Raw genomic sequence first — 21998 nt, forward strand, 5'->3', positions numbered from 1 at the left:
TATTCTTCTCAGGAGACTCACTTTCAGTTCCTCAAAGAATCTGCAGACACACCTCCAAAGCTCAGTCCTAGACGTTGGTTGATCATTCAGTGGTGCTGAGGTCTGGACTCTGGGGCGGTCAGTCCATCGTTCAGCTTCTTTGTTTGACGTGTCCGTCTCCTTTTCTCAGTGAGGTTCTTCTTCAGCTACACATCCTTTCAGACCCACAGCGCTGAGGGGTCTTCTCACAGTGGGAGGATGAACAGAAACACCTGTGGATGTTTTCAGATCTGAAGCAGCTTGATCTTCTCCTCTCTCTCAGAGATCAAAGCTTTCAGTGCTGTTTACCTGATGGGCAGTTTTGGTGTCTACCAGCTCATCCAGGTGGTTGTTAGGAGGCCCATTTTCTCTGTAGCTTTTAACATCTTCTAAACATTTTTATTAATTTTTTTTCCACAATTGTCTGTTTAATACTCCCAGCTGGAAAATGAATAACTTAACTATCCATTAATTATTCATACTTAATGGCTGGGATATTAAATAAAGAAAGGGTGGGCTCTAACTGTACACCAGCAAGGTGGTGCTAAGAGGGAGGGGTTTCTGATAAATTGGCCAGAGAGTGAATCTGGCAAATATTGTTTAAACAGAATCATAACACTGAAAATGCTCTTCCTTGAACATTTAATGTAAACCGTAAGTGAGAACGTCTTTACAGACGAAGCTCCACTTTGACTGAGTTGGCTCTTCATGCTGTCTTTGGTTCTTTGGCTGTAACAGTTCTTCACATCCTGCTCACTGCCCATTCTCTTCGCTGTGTTGTCCTGCTCTGGTCAAGGACTCTGAAGCTCAGGCGACGGCTCCGCAGCTGCTCCACTATGTTGTCATCGGCCACCCTTTATACTTTACTGGGGCTGACCACAGGTTTCCTTTCATAGCCGTAGAGAAAAGTGGCTGCGATGACCATCACTGCCCCCAGGAAGAACAGCCTGCAGCAGAAAAACACACTTTTAGGAGAGGCTTGTCTTCAAATCATTTACAATAAAATTTATACCAAGAAAACATTTCTATTAAAAATAATATCTAGAGAAAAATTATTTTTTTTCAGAATGATGTTCTGTATCCAGAAAGAATTTCTAAAAAAAAAAAAAAAACATCTAGAATGAAGTGCTAAAAAAATGTATGTCCAAAATGATTTTCTAACACAATTAATACAAAAATAAAATTATATTTTAGAATGAAGGTCTATAATAAAAATCTGTAATTAATTACTAACAAAATTAATACAAAAAATGTTATTAGAACAAAGTATCTAGAAAAAAATACTAATAAAATCAGCAATCAATTTATAATACAATATTCAGCATATTCTAATAAAATTAATATTATAAATGAAGTTCTAATAATGTGTATGTATAAGAAAGTGATAATAAAATGTATATCCAGAATGAAGTTTTAATAAAATTAACATCCACTAGGAAATTCAAGTAAAATATTCTAATATATTATAATAAGAAGCTCTAATAAAATGTAGATTTATAATAAAGCTTTAATAAAATGTTCTAATGAAATGAATATCTAGAATGAAGTTTCAATGAACATAATATCCAGTATAAAATTCTAATAAATTAAGATATAAGGATATAATGAAATATAGCGTATAATATGGTAAATATAGTAGGATATAATAAAATATAGGAAAAAAATAAAATAATTAATATCCAAGATGAAGTGTTAATAAAATGTATATCTCTGCATTATAAAATTGATAATTAAATCTCAAGGCAGTTAAAAATACCACAATATAGTTGCAGTTTATTATTTTATTATCATTTTTATAACTTTTTGTGGTACCCAAACTACCTGACATATGAAATAAAACATCTAAAAATGTATGGTGTCCAGTTCATAACATTTCATAACATTAAACTGTATATGATAATGTGTATTAAGATTCTGTATGAAGTAATAAACATCATTAATATGACAGGTTAAAGCTTCTGAATGCCAGCTTGTTTCAGTAAATCATTTGCAGGAAGTACCTGGTAGGATCAAAGTCATTCAACCAGAAGTAAGAGATGAAAGTGGACAGAATGATGGACAGCGACGTGGCGAAGCCTTTCAGGATGTTGTCAGCGTATTTAATGACAGCTGCCACAACCAGCCCACCCAAAGCCTAAAATTCCAAAGTAAGAAAGAGAACAACAAAGTTAAACACCTATCAAAACCTCAGACACACCTTACTAAATGTATCCTAATCTTAAATATAACCTCATTTCCAAAAAAACAGATGCGGTGCAAAACGCTAGGTTTAATTGAAAATAGTACAAAGACAGCTTATCAAATGTTGAAACAGAGAAATTTTGTTTTTTGAAAAATATATGTCCATTTTGAATTTGATGCCAGCAACATGTTCCAAAAAAGTTGGAACGGGGGCGTGTTTACCGCTGTGTTTCATCACCTCTTCTTTTAACAGCACTCTGTAAGCGTTGGGGAACTGAGTAGACAATGCTGCAGTTTAGAAAGTGAAATATTTTCCCATTCTTGCTTGATACAGGATTTCAGCTGCTTAAGGGGTCTCCTTTGTCATATTTTTCATTTTATTATGCACCAGATGTTTCAGTGGGTGACAGGTCTGGACTGCAGGCAGGTCAGTTTAGCACCCGGACTTTTTTAATGCAAAGCAATGCTGTTGTAATACATGCAGAATGTACTCAAGGCCTTTCCTGAAAAAGACGTCATCTGGATGGCAGCATATGTTGCCAAAACATGCATACAACATTCAGCATTCAAGTCACCCATGCCATGTGCAGTCTTTCACAGAGTGGTGAACCCCTCCTCATCTTTACTTCTAAGGGTCTGCCTCTCTGAGATGCTCTTTTATTCCTTGTCATGTTACTGATCTGTTGCCAGTTAATTTAATTGGTTGCAAGTGTTTGCACCAGCTGTTTTTTAGCATTACACAACTTTACAGCCTTTTCTTGCCCCTGTTAAAACTTTTTTGAAACATGTTGTTGGCATCAAATTCAAAATGGGAATATATTTTTCAAAAAAACAACAAATTTTCTCTTTTTCACCATTTGGTATGTTGTGTTTGTAGTATTTTCAATTAAATACAAGGTTTGAATGATTTGCACACCATTGCATTCTGTTTTTGCACAGCATCCCAACTTTTTGGGAAATGAGCAGTGGTGGACGAAGTAAACAAATTATGTACCTGAGTTAAAGAAGAGACACCCAAGGTAAAGCTTTACTCCAGTAAAAGTAGAAGTTCCTCCCTTTAGACCTCCACTTGAGTAAAAGTACTGAAGTATTTACCTTCAAATGTACTTAAGTATAAAGTAAAAGTACTAAAAGAGTAATTCTGGCTCTGATGTCCTGTTATCATTTTTATAACCAGACTGGCTTCATGAACTCATTTCAGGTGAAAGTCCTCCAGCGTCTCTCTTGGTAAACCAGTCTTTTAATAGAACGTCATCAATTAGTGACGCTGACGTCTATTAAAATGATCAGAAGCACAAAACACTGAAGGTAAACAGTTTCCATCAGGGAGAACCGAGTGGCTCTGAAATCACTTTTTACACACAAGCAAAGTTTCAGTTTCAGATTTATTTACAACTTAGTTCCAAGTTTAAGTTGAATAAAAACTGGCTTTAAACTCAGGATCACAGATGAGCTCCTTTACTATGTTGATCTGTAGGCGTCTGTTCATAAACATAAACCAGCCCAAACTCATTTACTATAAAATGAAATGGTGTTTGTAGAAATTCAGAAAAAAGCCGCGTCAGTCTCGACTGCATATGTGGACATATTTCTATATTGAGCTCTATTTACACAAAGTTAGGTTAGTTCATCATTTATGTTGAACAGACTCTCCCAAAGTTTTACGCTGCTGCGCTGACGTTGAACCGCGTGCTGCACTGGGTCGGTATGACCAACAGGTCAAAACCAGCTCTAAACAAAGTGACCGCTGGGCCCTGATTGGTGCTCTGGCTTTGCGCTTCTCTCGTTTTGACATGTTACGTTTTTATACACACAGAAACCAAAAGGAACGACAGATTTCTCAAAATGTAGGAGGAAAAAGTCGGATATTAGACTCTGAAATGTAGTGGAGTGAAAGGAAAAAGTCGCCCAGTAACGGAGAAACTTCAGTACAGATACACCAAAAATACTAAAGTACAGAAACCAATTACATTTACTCAGTTACTCAGTTACTGTCCACCACTGGAAATGAGGTTAGATGTTTTGATCTAAGTTATGCTTAAATGCATTAAATGTGTTTCTATGACGAATGCAAACAGCGAAGTTCTTGCCTTTGTATTCATTTTGTTCAGAAAAAAGTACTTTTAAAAAAATACAGCAAAACCTGATATCTCCATCTTTTTAACAATTGTCATAAATTATTAATAAAGTAGTTAAGTTAATTCTAATTAAGTAAATCTTATTATAATGAGTCGAGATTTTGATAAAATAATTTCAACATACCAAATCAAAACTGAGGAAAAAAAGTCATTAATAAGAGCAACTAAAAATTATTAAGAAATTAAGAAATGCTAAGGGAAAAGTGTTTGACAATATAAATATCAGGGGTGTCTATTTTAAGATACTAGGTCAAAATTTTGAGGAAAAGTAAGTAATTAGTATGAGACACTTAGGGGAAAATGTTTAAGAATATAAATCAATATTTATATGCCATTATTTTGAAATATTACATCAAAATATTAAGAAAGTAAATTATTTTAAGATACTAAGTCAAAAGTCATTCTTTTGAGATAAAAATCACATTTTAACAAAATAGGTTATTATGAGCTGTTATGAGATATTAAGTCATTATTATGAGATACTAAGTCAAAATGTGACAAATGTAAGTAATTATGAAAAGTTAAGCTAATTGAGAAAATAAGTCATTATTTTGACATATTAAGTCAAAGTTTTAAGGGAATAAGTCATTATCTATTAGATATTAAATCAAAATGTTGATGTACTGCTGCCAGCAACAAAAAGAAAGAATCGCAGGTGAAAGGGCTTCCTGATGATCTTTAAGGGGATCCTGGTCACAAAATGTGAAGCAAAAAATGACTGAGATGTTATACCTGTAGAAGCACCACAGCCCAGCTCACGCTGTTGTAGCCCTGGAACATTCCATCCTCTAGGACCTTTTTGCCATCATACGCTAACATCCCAGCCAATCCGAAAATCAGCCCAAACAAACCTGCACGGAGAAGCAAACAGAGACTTCAAACTACAACCGCATTTCCAAAAAAGTTGGGAAATACCACAGAGACAACATATCAAATGTTAAAACTGAGAAATCTTATTGTTTTTTGAAAAATCTGCCCATTTTGAGTTTGATGCCAACAACATGTTCCAAAAAAGTTGGGACGGGGGCCTGTTTACTACTGCGTTTCATCACCTCTTCTTTTAACAACACTATGTAAGTGTTTGAGAACAGAGGAGACACAGCTGTAGTTCTGAAAGTGAAATGTTTTCTCACTTTTTCTTAACATAGAATTTGTCTCCTTTGTCACATTGTTCTTTTGATGATTCTTTTGATAGTTTTGTACTGCAGGCAGGTCAGTTTATTACCCGGAGTCTTTTAATTTGGAACCATGCTGCTGAATGTGGTCTGACATTGTCTTGCTGAAATAATCAAGGCTTTCCCTGAAAAAGACGTCATCTGGATGGCAGCATATGTTGCCAAAATATGTATATATCGTTCAGCATTAATGGTGCCTTCACAGATGCACACGTCATCCATGCCATGTGCACTAATGTGCCCCTAAACTATCATGAATACTGGCTTTTGAACTGTGCACTGATAACAAGCTCAGCGGTCTTTAGCCTGGAGGACACAGTGTCCACGATTTCCAAAAAGAATTTGAAATGTTGATTTGTCAGACCACAGGACACTTTTCCACTTCCCCACAGTCCATTTTAAATGAGCTCGGGCCCAGAGAAGGTGGCAGCATTTCTGGATCCTGTTCATGTACAGTTTTATCTTTGCATTTTAGAGTTTTATCTTGTATTTGTGAATTAACTGTGTTCACAGACAATGTTTTTCAGCAGTGTTTTTGAGCTCATGCAATGATTTCCACTATAGAATTATGTCTGTTTTAATGCAGTGCCGCCTGAGGGCCCAAAGATCACAGCCAGTAAATACTGGTTTTTCGGCCTCGTCCCTTACATGCAGATATTTCTCCAGATTCTCTGAATCTTTTAATGATATTATGTCGATGTATAGACGATGAAAAGCATACATTCTTTGCTATTTTATGTTGAGAAATATTATTCTCAAATTGTTGCTCTATTTGATCGTGCAGTCTTTCACAGAGTGGTGAACCCCTCCTCATCTTTACTTCTGGAAGACTCCGCCTCTCTGAGATGCTTTTTTATACCCAGTTATGTTACTGACCTGTTGTCAATCAACTTATATTTTTTTTTTAGCATTACACAAGTTTTACCAGCTCTTTGTTGCCCCCGTCCCAGCTTTTTTGGAACATGTTTTCGGCATCAAATTCAAAATGGGAATACATTTTTCAAAAAACAACAAAATTTCTCAGTTTTAACACTTGATGTGTGGTCTTTGTACTATTTACAATAAAATATAGGGTCTAAATGATTTGCAAATCATTGCATTTTATTTTTATTTACAATTTGCACAGCGTCCAACTTTTTTGGAAATGGTCTTGTAACTCCTGACCAATGGTTTGTCCAGCATTTGTCCTTTTGTTGAACTATAGGAGCTGTCGTGACATAAAGTGACACCAGTCACCCAAGCTGGACTATTTGCTAAACAAATGACTTTATCTAAAAGTCTTATGTATCACTTGGTCGAGCGAGTATTCTATCTCACGTTTTCAAAGAAGACTTCAGACGCTGGGCTCAGCTGGAGAAACAGGCTTGAGTTTTTATTGCAGGCGAAGTGCTTCAGCCTGGGCATCAGGCTCTGGACCCAAATGCGAAGACAATGTACAGAGTTCCATGTTTTTATACACCTTTCAGAGATGATGCAATCCCCTCTCTTGCTCTTGAAGTGTCATAGCCTGTTTTGCTCATCAGTAAACCAAAGGTTCATCACTTATTAGACCCCATTAAATTCGACCCATTAAAAAAGGTCAAGCTGTCTCTTTCATATCTACTCATTAAAAAGGGAAGCCGCATCTTTGGCACCCGACAACTCCTTTATTAGTATCAAATACATGTTTATACACTGGCCTTAAGGTTTAAGGTATAAAGGGCTCACTTGGAGGCCTCTGCTGCTTAGAAAAGTTCAGGTATTTTCCAACACACAGACAAAGGCCCAGTCCCATTTCACCCCTCGCCCCTACCACTCAGCCCTTAGCCCTCCGTTTTGTGCGTTCATGTCTAGGAGTAGGGTGTTCTGATCATTGTTGAGAGGGGTGGGGTGAAGTGTTAGGGCTACATGACCCGCCAAACAGAGCTTTTTCAAAGACTCCAAACAGAGAATTATGAGAGAAAAAGAAAAATGGCAAGACGGCTGAACAAGAGATCAAAGAAACCCAAAAAATGTGAGAATTTTTCTCTGTTAAAAAATTACAATAACCACTGTTTTATCTTGGTTTAATGTTGTTTCAGTGTATTATGGTCCTTTTCTTCACAACAAGCACAAAAAATTGCCAGTACTATGCTAACGTCTTGGTAGCAAGCTGGCTAAATTTTCCGTTCCACCTTAAATAGTTCAGCAGTTTTGACACCTGAAGTGCCAGAATGTTACTGCTGCTTGATTGAAGGTGGAACGGGAACATTCGAACAAGAAGCTGGAGAGTATCTGACTTCAGCTTCATATCACTGAAGAATAAGGGGGGGTGATAATAAATAATTGCCCCCTCTTTGAAGGCGTATGATCCCTAAATGTAACTAAAGCCCAGCAGTGAGGAGCTGAACTTGGTGACGGTGAAGGTGACACTCAAACAAGGGGTAAGGGTTAAAATAAGAAGTGGGACTGGGCCAAAGTCTCAGGGGCTTTGCTCTTTTATGTATACTTTCCAACATCCTATGTATATACCTTTTATTAATGATGCTCTTTTTAATCATCACGTTAGAAATATTGATTTTATTCCTTCGGAGCAAAGAAATGTGAATATTAGCTCAAGTGGTGAGCAAAAAAAAAAGAAAAGACAAAGCAGGCCTGCAAACAGTCAAAGGCAATAAGCAATGCTTACCCAGCTGAATGTTACGGATCCAGACGCTCTGCTTGGTCTGCTTGAGGATCTTCTCGAAGTAAACGCCGGCAAATCCGCTGGAGAAGCAGGCCACCACCACGGCCAGCAGTCCGACAAACTGAGAGCCTGTGGACAGCTCCTGTGTCTCAGGTCCTGCCGCAGAATCTGAAGGCCACTGTTGGTTTAGGGCACAGGAACAAGCAGTGGTGAGATCAGAAGCTTTTCAAAAAGGCTTTCAAAGTTACACTGTTATAAAAAGGTTCTTGGACGTGTGGTTCTTTACATTATGTGAAGGTTCTTTACACTTTAAAAAGGTTTTTCGTGCTTGTACATCTCATCTACAAAAACAGTTCTTCTCACAGTAGCCATAAGTGCTGTTTCCGCCAGTGTTGGTTGTCCCTCAGTTGAGCATCTCAACAGGTCAGCAACATTAATTGGAAATGTGTATTGTTTATAAATCAAAGCCAATTGGATTTTTGTCTTCATAGACGAAGAAGCAAGTTAACACTTCTGAAAGTGGTTTTATTGTTTACATACATCTTCTAAGCTGCTTCTCCTTCTGGGTCAGGTTGTGGGGGGGACTGGGGGGTGCTGGAGTCCATCCCAGCTGCCATCGGGCGAAAGGCAGAACACACCCTGGACAGGTCGCCAGTCCGTCGCAGGGCAGGTTTTATTGTTTTTTGAACACTATTTTCTTTTATTGTGGCAATAGCGTGTGCTGTAGGTTTGTTTGTGTGTTTATAGGTTATTTCGACCCTCATTGCTCGCTAGCAGCTCAACACAGAGTCACAACACTTCACACACAGAGACAACAGTGTCCTACTTCATCTGATAACTCAGTTATGATGACTAATATTTTGTTTGTAAATCTGAGTCAATTTCCATTTTCCTAGAAGCTCAAGGGGGCCTGCAAAAGATGTTAAAGAATCATCCATTAAAAAGTTGTTCAAGGAACCCAAAAGTGGCTCATCTCTCCAAAAAAACTTTTGAGCACCTTAACTTTTAAGACTGTAGCATGTGTAGCATGAGGTTTCATTGCTGCTCTAGTCCTGGAGTATCTCTCTTCTAAACATTTCAGTGTTTTCCTGCTAACTCTTGTCATCCACTACACCAGGGGTCAGTAACATGTGGCTCCGGAGCCACACGGCTCTTTTACTGCCCTGCTATGGCTCCACAGCTGAATCAGATCAGTAGGTAATAATAAAATACGCTGGAGATAATGTAGAACTGCTGATTCACCCTTTAACCCTGAAGATCAGCGCAGACAGCTGGTCACCATAGCAACACAGACAATAGTCTCGCCCAGCTAGTAGCTACGAAACAGCAAAGACAAGAATAAATGGAGATGAACAAACAATGCGCTCATTTCCATTCATAATCACTCCAGCTGGCAAACTGACAAACACTAAAAAGTCATGAAACTGAAGTCAGTTTCTCATTTGCCAGTGTCTTGTTTGAATTTTCCCGTTCCACCTTAAATGGTGCAGCAATTACATTCTGGCTGCTCAGGCATTATTTAAGGTGGACCGAGAAAATTTGTACAAGAAGCTGGCGAATGAGAAGTGACTTCAGCCTCATAAGAAGTCGAAAATTAAGAGACAGTTTACAAGAAACTGCTCCACTTCCGAGGAAAACTTTCCTGCTGGAGATGCGGGAAAAGCGGCTATAGCTGAGCTAAAGTTTAAGCAGAGCAAAGTAAGCCTGGATTTTTGTTTGCATTATATTTTTTCGCCTATACTAGTACATCAGCATGTACTGAGATGTATTTACAGCCAAGATGGTAAAGCGTTACTGCAATAAAAGAAGGGTTGTGACTCCCAAGGTGGTTTGATTTCTGTTGAAAAGGGTCACAATGGCTCTTAACATTGGGTTGCTGACCCTTGCACTACACCTATGAAAGGGCTTATGTATTGTTATGTTCATACAGGCCTCACGAAGCTGAACTTGAATGGCATATAAATTTGTAAATATGAGTCCCATTTTAGGCTTGGATGATCAACTTTAGATAAACCCCTATCATATGCAGAACTACTGTGATCCAAATTGATCTTTCATGTTACTGGGGATACTAGGGTTCACCTGTCAGGACCTTTTCTGATACCACAGCAACACAGTTGGAGTTATATGAGATGCTTCTGCTTGGTTGGAATGAAAACCTGCAGCCCTTTGTCAGAAAGATGGGTGAGCCCATATTGTTAGGAGCTGGTATTACCTGTACGAATGCTACGCCCATCATTAGTACGAGTAAAGACAGCCACTGGTAGACACCAAGTTTCTTGCTGAGCATAGATACGGAGAAAAGAGCGGTGGTGAGAATCTTCAGCTGATACGTGACCTGAGAAAGGCAAAAAAAAGTTGGACAAAGTTTAAAACCGTGACTTTATCAGAAAACACCCACTTTGTACTTCCACTCACTGGCCACTTTATCAGAAACACCCACTTTGTACTTCCACTCACTGGCCACTTTATTAGAAACACCCACCTTGTACTTCCACTAACTGGCCACTTTATTAGAAACACCCACCTTGTACTTCCACTAACTGGCCACTTTATTAGAAACACCCACCTTGTACTTCCACTAACTGGCCACTTTATTAGAAACACCCACTTTGTACTTCTGTTCACTGGCCACTTTATTAGAAACACCCACCTTGTACTTCCACTAACTGGCCACTTTATTAGAAACACCCGTCTTGTACTTCCAATAACTGGCCACTTTATTAGAAACACCCGTCTTGTACTTCCACTAACTGGCCACTTTATTAGAAACACCCACTTTGTACTTCTGTTCACTGGCCACTTTATTAGAAACACCCACCTTGTACTTCCACTAACTGGCCACTTTATTAGAAACACCCGTCTTGTACTTCCAATAACTGGCCACTTTATTAGAAACACCCGTCTTGTACTTCCACTAACTGGCCACTTTATTAGAAACACCCGTCTTGTACTTCCACTAACTGGCCACTTTATTAGAAACACATAGCTTGTATATACACTCACTGGCGACTTTGGGAGCCAACCTCTACCCCATTTAACACTGGTTAGCTGGACCGTCAAAAACTAACCATTAATGACGGACTAGAGGATGACCGACACATGAAAAATAACCGAATCATCAGTACGACCCATTCTAATGCCAGCGTTTGTCAAACAAGACTGCAAAGCTATGTGCTTAATTTTATCCACCTGTTAGAAGTGGGTGTGGCTGAAACACCCGAACCCAATAGTTATTGTCCCAATACTTTTGTCTATATAGCATATTTTACCAATAAGCAGTGAGAAACTTACTATTTTAGGCCTCATTTACCTGGTAGGTTGCAGCGTCCAGGTTGGAGAGAGCCACGTAGAGCACATTGTTCTGCAGGGTGTAGATGCCTGCCGGGATGGCCAGCTTCAAGGTCTCCCAGGGCTTGTTTATGATCTCCTCCCTAAGGACCAGATTCAGGGCCTGTACGCTGAAACCTGAAGAGCACACGGGAAGTGACAGGCAGTAGTTTTTAATTAGACAATCAAAGAAAAAAACTAAGGAAGTATTTGCAGAGTTCTACTCCTAAAAGATGGTTCTTCAAGGGTTCTTTAGTAAAGGGAACAGTTCTATTGAGAACCATGAGCTCTATATAGAACTGTTTCATGCTTAATTGTAAAATGTGTTCAATCGTCCAATCATACTGGGCCCTGTAGTCCGAGAGTCCCTTTACAGTGGAATTCCAGTTTTTCATAAATTCTGCATAAGTGTTGTGTCGAGATTCAGAGTGATTTGATGTGAAATGGTTCATCGTAAAGATGCCATTACAGTGATGACAGGACATTTTATTCACTGTCCAAAACCACCAGTGAACCTATGTGAGTCTGCTGATAAAACAGTCATGAGTCTAAAAAAAATAAGTCTTCTTTGGGGTCTATTTGGCCTCACCACACCTTATGTGTACCATGAATGGAAAAAACAAACAAACCAAAAAAACTGTAAAACAGTTGGCAAACAGTCTCAGGCATCAGGCAGCGTTTTCACAACCATTTCATCTAATAATGTTCCGTGAGGGAGCTTTTAGAGGTGGACGTCTGGTTCCTATCACCACCACTGTGAACAGTTCTGAATCAGCAAGTTTCTCTAGAACAGAGCGTTTCACACCAAACCACTCTGAATGGCATCTCAACCATTTCATTCTGCATAAATTTTGAAAACACGTGACTATTGGACTCCTCGTATCATTATTTCTGCTATTGGACTCCCATGTTTTTTTCATGATGGCCCCATTGTTTTGTACTGAGGCCCCTATGGTCCTAGTTGCCACTGCGACTCACTGCCATCTTTGAAGACCAGCACGGTGCAGGTGATGATTTTGACGACTTCGGCGCACACCACAGCTGAAGAGGCCAGATACCTCGGCCCCTCGGTCGGCAGCGTCCGAGAGTAGCGCATGGTCAGCACCAGAGAGGTGGTCTGCAGCACCAACACCCCCAGAGACACATACTTCAGCTTGGCGGATGCTGACGGTCTGGACATGCCAGGCACTTCAGTAGCACTGATCTGAAGGTGAGAGGGGGGTCAGACAGTATATAGTTAGTTAGTACAGAAGTAAATAACAGTTGTTAGTACAGAAAACCACATGAATGTCGATAGCAGACCTCAGAGGGGGAAAACAAAACAGGAAGAATGTAGGATATGGGCCACATAATAAAAATTCTGTACTTGATAAAGTATCCCTTACGCTGTATGGAGGTTTTTTCACGGAGACAGGCTTTTTTCTTCGCCTGGCAGAGAAAAGTGCGCTGAAGTTGGTCAATAACTGATAATGTAATGACACTTGTAATGACCGTATGCAGTGCCTCATTACAGTATTGGAAATGCATTGCATTTCAAGTTGATCATTTTTGCTCTGATTTGTTCTCTAAATGGATGATGTGACACTTTTAAGATCAGTTACCAATAGTCTCCTACGGTGCTTTTGTGCTGTACATGGGTATCAACTCAACCTGGAATGAGGGGAGCAGCAATGAGGCAAATTCTCATTCATTGTTGCTTCAGAAAGAGCCTAAACTTCTAAAACTTCTCGCAAGACTGGCTCTGCTTACCACTTGCCTAGTCCAGATAAAGTAGTAAAGTCTTATTAAAATCAACAGAAATTCGGACAGAAAAAATCAAATCTGACTGGAAAACAACCAGAAGGCCGGCAGTGATACCTTCTGTTCTTGTCAATACTGTAATAAGGCATTACATATAGTCATGAACCTGAAAATGTAACAAATTCCCAGTAATATAGTAGGATGTTACACATGCTGTCTAACCTGCATATCCACCCGGGTCACGGGGGTGGCTGGAGCCTATTCCAGTGCTCACTGGGCAGAAGGCAGGTAAGATCATTTTAACATCACCGATTGGCCTGACTCCATGTCTTTGGACTTTTGGACTCAGACACGGGGAGAACATGTAAACTCCACACAGAAAGGACCCTGGTTGCCCGGCTGGGGAACTGAACCCAGCTTCTTCTTGCTGCAAGGCGGCAGCGCTACCCACTGCATGTTACATTATTAGACAGGTTACTGGGTTTTATTACATTTTGCACTAAAAGCTATGACGTTTCTGGCCTTGATTACATTAAGCAGACAAAAGAAAGGCCAGTATAACCACAGGCCTAAATAAAAACTATAAGACCATAGTTACTCTTTTTCTACATCCAGAATAAAATACTTTTTTATTTTTACCCGATTTTCTCTCAAATTTAATCGTCTAGTTAGGACTCGCCCAATCACATGATGCCATCAGTGCTAGGTGGGTGAAGGCAGCACAGGCTTCCTCCGAGACCTGTGAAACCAGCCACCGCATCTTTTTGAACTACAGCTCTCGCAACATCACGGGACAGCCGAACGCGCTCGGAGGAAGCGCCACCCGGCAGATCTGTTACGTCAGTTAACAGACGCCTGCACTGAGTGATGTGGGGGGAGAAGGGGGGCCATCCTGCCCACCCAGAGAGAGCGAGGCCAATCGTGCTTTCTCGGACTCCCGGCTACGGACGACTGTAGCATCACCAGGGATCGAACTCGCAATCTCCTGATGACACGACCAACACTTAGATGGTTGCGCCACCCGGGAGCCCTAAAATACCTCTTTTGATAAAAGCATGAAAGGCCTACCTGCTCCCGTCCACTCAGCATGACTGACGGCCTGGTGTCCTTTCTTCAAGAGCAATTCTGAATCTCTCCTGTTCAAGTTGCAGATCACAGCATTCCACTGAGAACTATAAACTGCCCTGAAGACAAAACAGAGTCATTATTGACATTATGAATAATCTGGGAACCATTTTTCTTATTTATTTACAGTGGAGTGAATTCAGTCCTGAGTACTTCAAACAAGCACAGGAAACGAATCAGAATCTTGCAATTAGGTTGGAGTGACAGGCAACACATCCTTGTATCAGGGTTGAGACTTGTTGCCATGGGTTTACAAACCAACAGATTTTTTTATGCTTATACAGACTATAGAAATTTAGTCTCATCATTAGGTTTCACTGTAGTTAATGAAAGGAAAAAGCCCTGTGCGCTAGCATACATTCACTCACACACATCGGGATGGTTAAGAAAAGCAATGTGCTGAACAGCCAGTACGATATCAGAACCAAAAGCAAAGAACCTTCAACCTGTCATATTTCTGTAGAAGAATATCCCCTTGACTTTGTGGCGTGCCTCTGGTGTATGTCTTCGGCCCTATTCTCTTTTAAAACATCAGCAGTTCAACCTGACTCAGACTGTTTAACACTTGTACAAAAGGTTACTGTTGTACAAGTCTGCTTCCTCCATAGGTAATGAATATGAAAATGCAACCCCATTTCCAAAAATGTTCAGACACTGTTGCCAGCTTCCTGAAATGGAAATGACAGGGGTTTGTGGTCGGACTACTGACCTGTAACAAATATAATGCATTCGTTAAAATTTATTTTGCAGTAGCTTGTTGGTAGTTCAACTATATTCATATTTCATATTTCATATCAACTATATTCATATTCAGTATAGAAATATGTCCACATATGCAGTCGAGACTGACGCGGCTTTTTTCTGAATTTCTACAAACACCATTTCATTTTATAGTAAATGAGTTTGGGCTGGTTTATGTTTATGAACAGACGCCTACAGATCAACATAGTAAAGGAGCTCATCTGTGATCCTGAGTTTAAAGCCAGTTTTTATTCAACTTAAACTTGGAACTAAGTTGTAAATAAATCTGAAACTGAAACTTTGCTTGTGTGTAAAAAGTGATTTCAGAGCCACTCGGTTCTCCCTGATGGAAACTGTTTACCTTCAGTGTTTTGTGCTTCTGATCATTTTAATAGACGTCAGCGTCACTAATTAATGACGTTCTATTAAAAGACTGGTTTACCAAGAGAGACGCTGGAGGACTTTCACCTGAAATGAGTTCATGAAGCCAGTCTGGTTATAAAAATGATAACAGGACATCAGAGCCAGAATTACTCTTTTAGTACTTTTACTTTATACTTAAGTACATTTGAAGGTAAATACTTTAGTACTTTTACTCAAGTGGAGGTCTAAAGGGAGGAACTTCTACTTTTACTGGAGTGATATTTTACCTTGGGTGTCTCTACTTTAACTCAAGTACATAATTTGTTTACTTTGTCCAGCACTGACAGTGATTACAGAATGAAGCATGGCTTCAGAAGTCCATTGACAGTAAGGATGCTAATTGCTGCTTAATTACAGGGCTACAGACGCAGCGCTCTCAGAACATTTCCCCAAGTTTTTTACATCTTAGAAAAAATAAAAGGAACAAAATTCCACATACTTCACCGCGTTGTGGCCGAACCTGAATAACTAGACAGACCGCATTTCACATCCGACTGACTGGCGTACACAGACTCTCAAAACTCTGAAAAAGACAGAAAAGTCTAAGGAGACATAGAGTGAGAATGATATAAGAACCCAACCAAGGCAAAGGCCCAAAAGGATGAAGATTCACTACTCACCAAGGGGACTGCCATCATCATCCTCATCATCACTCAGTCAAAAACATCCAAATGTCCAAAATTCCCTTCACCTATCCAGCTCCGTCTCCTCCCTTGAAGGTAAGAGCTGGAGAGTCAAAAGGTCCAAAGGTCCAGCACCTCCTCTGCATACACTTCACTTATTCAGCTCCTTCTCTTCTCATGCCGGTAGGAGCTCCTGACCAACCTTCTCTTCAAACTACTGTCAACGCTGCACCTCAGCCACACCCACTTAAGCACACTATCTGCATGGAGTAGAATACGCTGTGGTTCTGCAGTCGCCCGTCTGGTCTGAAGCAATGCCTCCAATGCCTGTTTAATGTTGACATACCACTACACGTTGACGTTTGCTCTGACTGAAAGGCACACCTTAAGGAGGCCGGACAAAAAGCCCTGGCGTTTCAGCCGCCTATATCACATCCAAATGGAGCTGTAAAGGTTATATGCTGGATTTGGAATTGAGGGTAATTCTAGTAGAAATGGTAGGGCGTGGGGGGGGGGGCGGTGGGTTCAGTCCAGGCGGGCCTGAAGTGGACGGAAAGAGTGGAATCAGAACGCACAGTGACTGCCTTATGCTGGCAGGTCAGTTTGCTGCTTCGCTCTTTTTTTGCGGATGGGGGAGAGAGAAGGCCAAACAATCCCTCTCTCTGTGTGCAGGGTGCAGACTCACAGGCCAGAGCCAGCTAAGGAGGTGTTCCCTTCTCTCCACCCACACTCGCCCTGCCACATGGACATCATGCCGGGCAGCCGCTCTGACACTGACTTTCAGAAGTCCAGACGTTTGGTATCGTCATATTTATAACTGTGATTCTGTTCAATAGTAATGTATACACTGTATATATTACAAAAGGTGTTTTCATGTTGAATATTTCACTTTATTAAAGAATAATAAGTTAATAAATGATCAATAATACACTGGATTCATCAGTTCAAAGCAATTTCTTGTCTGAGTTGTCTGTCCTGGGATTAACTTTATTCACTCTAGATGTTAATTTCATTGTAACTTCATTCTGGATATGAATCATTCTGGATATTCCTTCACAATATCAATTGTATTCAATATTTTTCTGCATGTTAGAGCTCCATTCTGGTCCCATACATTGGTTTAATTTCAGCTTCATTCTGGGTATTAATTGCATTTGAATTTCATTCTTTATACTGTCTTGTAAAAACATGTTTCTGGACATTCATTTTCTTGTCATATCTGAACCGGAATTTTATTCTCATTTTATTCTGGCTGTTTATTAGAACATCTTTCTGTGTACTGACTTAATTAGAACTTTACTCTGTATATTAATTTTATTTTGAGCACATTCTGAATGTTCATGTTATATGCCCCTAATTTTGGATACTAATTTTATCCAAATTCATCTGGTTAGAACTTTCTTCTTGAAAGTTTTGCAGTTTTTTTTTTAACGGTTCTTAACTTTTACACAATTTTCTGCATGAAAAATTGGTTTAATGTTTTTGAAAACGGTGATCTCAAACTTCTGAATGGTAGCGGGCACAAACCCGCGAACAGATACACACAGTGTTGGGCGGAGCCGTCACTCAGCGTCCTGTTTGCCAAACACCCACAGGCACGTTGGATGAAGTCGAGGGCGGAGTGGGCTGTTTTGGCAAGCTGCCCTGGACGAGGCACTGACTTAGGTTGCCTTCAGGATTTAAGATGTCAGTTGTACGAGGAGCACAAGATTCCAGCACTGTAAGATAAACCAGTGTTCTCTTTCACACTGTGTCTGTGTCTCAGTAGTCTGAGCTGAGATCCCCCCAAACAGGGTCTGCTCTGTTGGGTCCATCTGCCACGTAGTCTTACCAGGGACACACACTGCCTGTTTCACTACCAGCCTTGTCCACTTGGCCCCACCATTTCTCCTCAGAGGAACCCCTGATGATAACTTCAGCCCCCGTTCCATTACTGGATGTGTCCTCGGAGAGGTGAGGGATCAAGTGTACATAAATGTCAACTTCAGCAGCAGAACTTGCTTGGAAGACATTGCAATCTGACACCTTTCCCCCTTTTCAAACCTGGAAACAACGGCAGACAAAGCTGTTCTTAAACAACGGAAGCAAACTGGTTTAAATTGGGTAAAGCTGCACTATGTAAGATTTGGGGATTTGGAGACCTCTCTGGTGAAAATGTGCAATTGCACACCACACGCAGAAGAACATTATATAACATCTACAGCATTTGCTCTTATCCAAACAACTTATAATTTTGATCGATTTGATCATTTTATACAGGTAGACGAAGGTAGTGTTAGGAGTCTTGCCCAAGGACTCTTATTGGTATAATGCAGGAGGCTTGTCCAGATACTCCATTAGTATATTGCTGGTATTGTGTTTGAGGCCTAAACATCGAGCTGGACCTTCATTTTAACCTGTGAGTGTGACGTTAATACGTGAAGGCTTATGATGTGGTCTGGAAAATTCCTAACTTGATGCCTTTGACTTTTAAATGCAACAATTTAAGCAACAAAAATATATTTCCTATAATTAATAAACTATTAGATCATTATTCCATTGCTATTTACAGAGGCCTCTTACAAGACACTTTAGTTTCGTAACTTTAGCGAGTTCCAACAAACTGACTCATTCAGTGTGGGACACGTCAGAAATATGTTGGCTGGAAAAAGAAAACACTCTTTTCATTCAGATCCTCTGGAAAGCTGAACTGACGAAGGCTAAAACAAAGCAGTAGGCCACTTAGGCTGGTTTAACCAACAGGTCCAGTTATTCTAGTTTTCCTTTACTATGGTTTGCTGTTGTTCAGGATCAGACAATCCAGAAATGTTGATAAGAACTCATGACTTGAACACAACAGGCACTCAAGCCTAAAACAACCCAGATAGCAGACGGTTTTGGGCCGATTCTGGCTTTCTCGTGTGAGTGTTGGTTGACTACCTGGTAGATGTTAGGCATGCAGGCCAGAACAGGGCCAGATCCTGGACAGTTTCATACCATTTGATTTGTGGGACAATTCGGGTATGTATATTGTGAACCAACAGTGTAGTTGGGCCAGATTGGGACCAGATTTCGGTCATAACCTTTAGTTCTACTCACTTTACACTGTGTGGGCCAGATCTGGGCCAAGGACCCAGCTGTATACTGGGCCAGAACAAACCAAGGATGTGGCCCACAAGTGAGCCAGACCAATTTTGCTAACTGGGTAGCATTTAATATCTTATTTGTCATATTATGTAGCAGTTTGTAGCTACAGTCATTACATTGGAATCCCTTTGGAATTCCACATGAACAATCAGCATGTACGCCACAAAATCCATTATACAACCATTGGGAATCCCTGCGGTGCTTGACCAGGCCTGACTGCTAGCCTAGCCACTGAGCTGTGGGCTAATAAACATAGATTAGCTGGGATTATTGTAACCTTTACCTCTTGTGGAAGACAGTTATGAGAAAAGCAGTGATTTTATCTTTATTCAGCACAAAATGACAAGTTTTTACCCTTTCAGCCAGTGATAGAGATCCAAGCTGAGCTATATCTTATCCTACCTCTAATTAATGTGCAGTATCTGCTGCTGATAGATGGTACAAGTGCAATACATACGGAAGTTCTGTGTGATATCCAGTCATTACCTGCTCAGAAATGTGCAATATCCATACAACTGCATGTGTAAACTGTACATTTGTACAGTTTCTTAATTCTACTTTTATTTTTTATATTTTTCTGCTAACAGACGCCTTGTTTATTGATTTATTTCTATAGTATATCTTATATTTTGTATTTTGTATGAAGCACATGTTTGTCTGCTTACTGTGTATTTCCCCCAAATTTCCCCCAGTGGGACAATAAAAGTCTATCTTATCTTATCTTATCTTATCTTATCTTATCTTATCTTATCTTATCTTATCTTATCCGTATATCTTGCTCCGTTTCTCATATGAGAAACTCTCTCTGTTGTAGTGATGATTTAAAGACATTACCTATCTGCCTTCTTTGTGCACATAAGCTAATAAAATGAATTAAAAATAGTTTTAAAACAGCCATACAGTGGGAATCCCTGTGGTTAACCTTTCACAACTGCTACTGCCTCTCTATTTTCCGTCTTTTCCTAGTTTCTAACCCTGACACCTCACTGTAGAGACTACTATGAGGCCACTGTGGGAGGCGAGTAGACTTGTTTACAACAGCAACGGTTACATTTTGATTTTTGGCCAGAAAAAAGGGCCCAAGGTACTGGACGCTTTGCAAAGAAGGAAAGAAACAGGTTTGAATAAACACCTCGTCTTAACTGATGAACGCTGAAAGCTGTATGCCACGTAGGCTAATTTACCCGTCAGGTCCAGTTACTCTAGTTTTCCTTCAGGGAAGCAATTTGGTTTGCTGTTGAACAAGATCAGGCAAGCCATAAACGTCAAAACAATAAGCTCTACATTTTTGTAGGCCTTTATCTGGACAGATATACATCTCCCCTACAGCTCACCGAAAACGACCCTGATGACACTGAATCTCTCAAATCTTTGGAATATTTTGAGTCCATCCATTAAACGGCTATGAGCAGTTTAACATACCGTTAAAATGCAATGCTGCTAGAAGGAATTGTGTAGCAACCAAGCTATAACTCTGTGGACTGTTTATGCATTTTATGTCCTAGTATTATTGCACTATTCATATTTCCACAGCCTATTACTGCAGTATTCATATTCGCGCCAGCAGTTACTGTACAAGTTTACTCTGCGTGCTTATCTTTTACATATCGTTGCTGTTGGATCAAAAGCTTGTATCTCCAGTTTTTGTCAATTTTCAGTTTTTGACACAATTTGGAAAAGGATGTTGGCCTTCACATTGTGTGTACATTTCTTGAAGGATGGACAAAAATAAATGGCCTAAAATGACTTGGAAAGACGTCTGGTTCCATTGACTTACATTGAAAGTAATGCATGTTTTTTCCTTGTCCTGTAAAGTCACCACTTTGGAGATACAAGGTTTTGTTGCGACAGCAGCGGTGTGCTGCTCTCAGAGTGCAAACTACCTACACTTGTACACTCTCCACCCACTCTGTATATATGTACGCTGTATTTTCATTTGCATGTCTATATTTTTTGCCACTCTAAGCTCTTGCTGCACTTTATGTAAATAATATTGTATTTGCACCTCTGGTTAGTTACTAACTGCGTTTCAATGGCTCTGTACCTGTGCTCTACACAATGGCCATCTAATCTAATCTAATCTAATCTAATCTAATCTAATCTAAAACAACTGTCTCTCAATCAGAATCAAAATCAGAATCAGAATCCTTTATTAATCCCAGAGGGAATTTGTCTGCATTGAATCTGCATTTGTTACAGTTGCAACCATTTATGTAAAAATTATAACGACAACCCGTGGTTGTATAGTGTAGTGGATAACACCTCTACCTTCTACGCTGTAGACTGGGGTTCAGTCCCCACCAGGGCAAGCATGCTACACTATACCAATAAGAGTCCTTGGGCAAGACTCCTAACACCACCTTGGCCTTCCTGTGTAAAATGATTAAATCGTAAGTCGCTCTGGATAAGAGCGTCAGCCAAATGCCATAAATATAATGTAGCCCATAGCTATAGGTCAGTTTCTAGGCCTAGGTGACATGATCCTGTTAATAGTCCTCCTGGTATTTTGTTCCAACTGCCTGGACAGCTCTGCGGTTTGTGTGATCTAACTAGGGAAGCCAGCCTGTTGGACTTTCTGGACCTGAACTTTACACCTCTGCCTGTTATTCTACTTTCTTCATCGCTTTTTAAAAATTGGCCTTAGGGATTTTAGTGGATGGTATTTGTGGATGGTATTTCTTTTTCTTTATAAAAAAGAAAATCATTATTGTGAGACACTTTCTCATAATTATGA

The 21998-nt window shown here is 39.9% G+C and overlaps 1 protein-coding gene across 3 annotated transcripts; it reads right to left on the reverse strand.

The window, feature by feature from the left end:
* Nucleotides 1–643: 643 nt before the first annotated feature.
* Nucleotides 644–16425, reverse strand: slc35a3b (solute carrier family 35 member A3b). Of its 3 annotated transcripts, XM_017703349.1 has the most exons (10): nucleotides 16136–16425; nucleotides 15955–16038; nucleotides 14295–14410; nucleotides 12465–12690; nucleotides 11470–11624; nucleotides 10372–10494; nucleotides 8160–8334; nucleotides 5070–5188; nucleotides 2019–2152; nucleotides 644–965 (listed from the first exon to the last, which is right to left on the reverse strand). In XM_017703349.1, the coding sequence occupies exons 3-10, from the start codon at nucleotides 14313–14315 to the stop codon at nucleotides 875–877; spliced, it is 1044 nt and encodes a 347-aa protein (XP_017558838.1). In that variant the 5' UTR covers nucleotides 14316–14410; nucleotides 15955–16038; nucleotides 16136–16425; the 3' UTR covers nucleotides 644–874. The 3 variants fall into 3 exon arrangements, with proteins under 3 accessions (XP_017558838.1, XP_017558840.1, XP_017558839.1); XM_017703351.1 differs by lacking the exon at nucleotides 15955–16038 and having other exon boundaries at nucleotides 16136–16149; XM_017703350.1 differs by lacking the exons at nucleotides 15955–16038; nucleotides 16136–16425 and adding an exon at nucleotides 14798–14919.
* Between the last annotated feature and the right edge of the window lie 5573 nt (nucleotides 16426–21998).

The sequence above is a fragment of the Pygocentrus nattereri genome, chromosome 2 (genome assembly GCF_015220715.1).
Source record: "Pygocentrus nattereri isolate fPygNat1 chromosome 2, fPygNat1.pri, whole genome shotgun sequence".
NCBI classification, from domain to species: domain Eukaryota; kingdom Metazoa; phylum Chordata; class Actinopteri; order Characiformes; family Serrasalmidae; genus Pygocentrus; species Pygocentrus nattereri.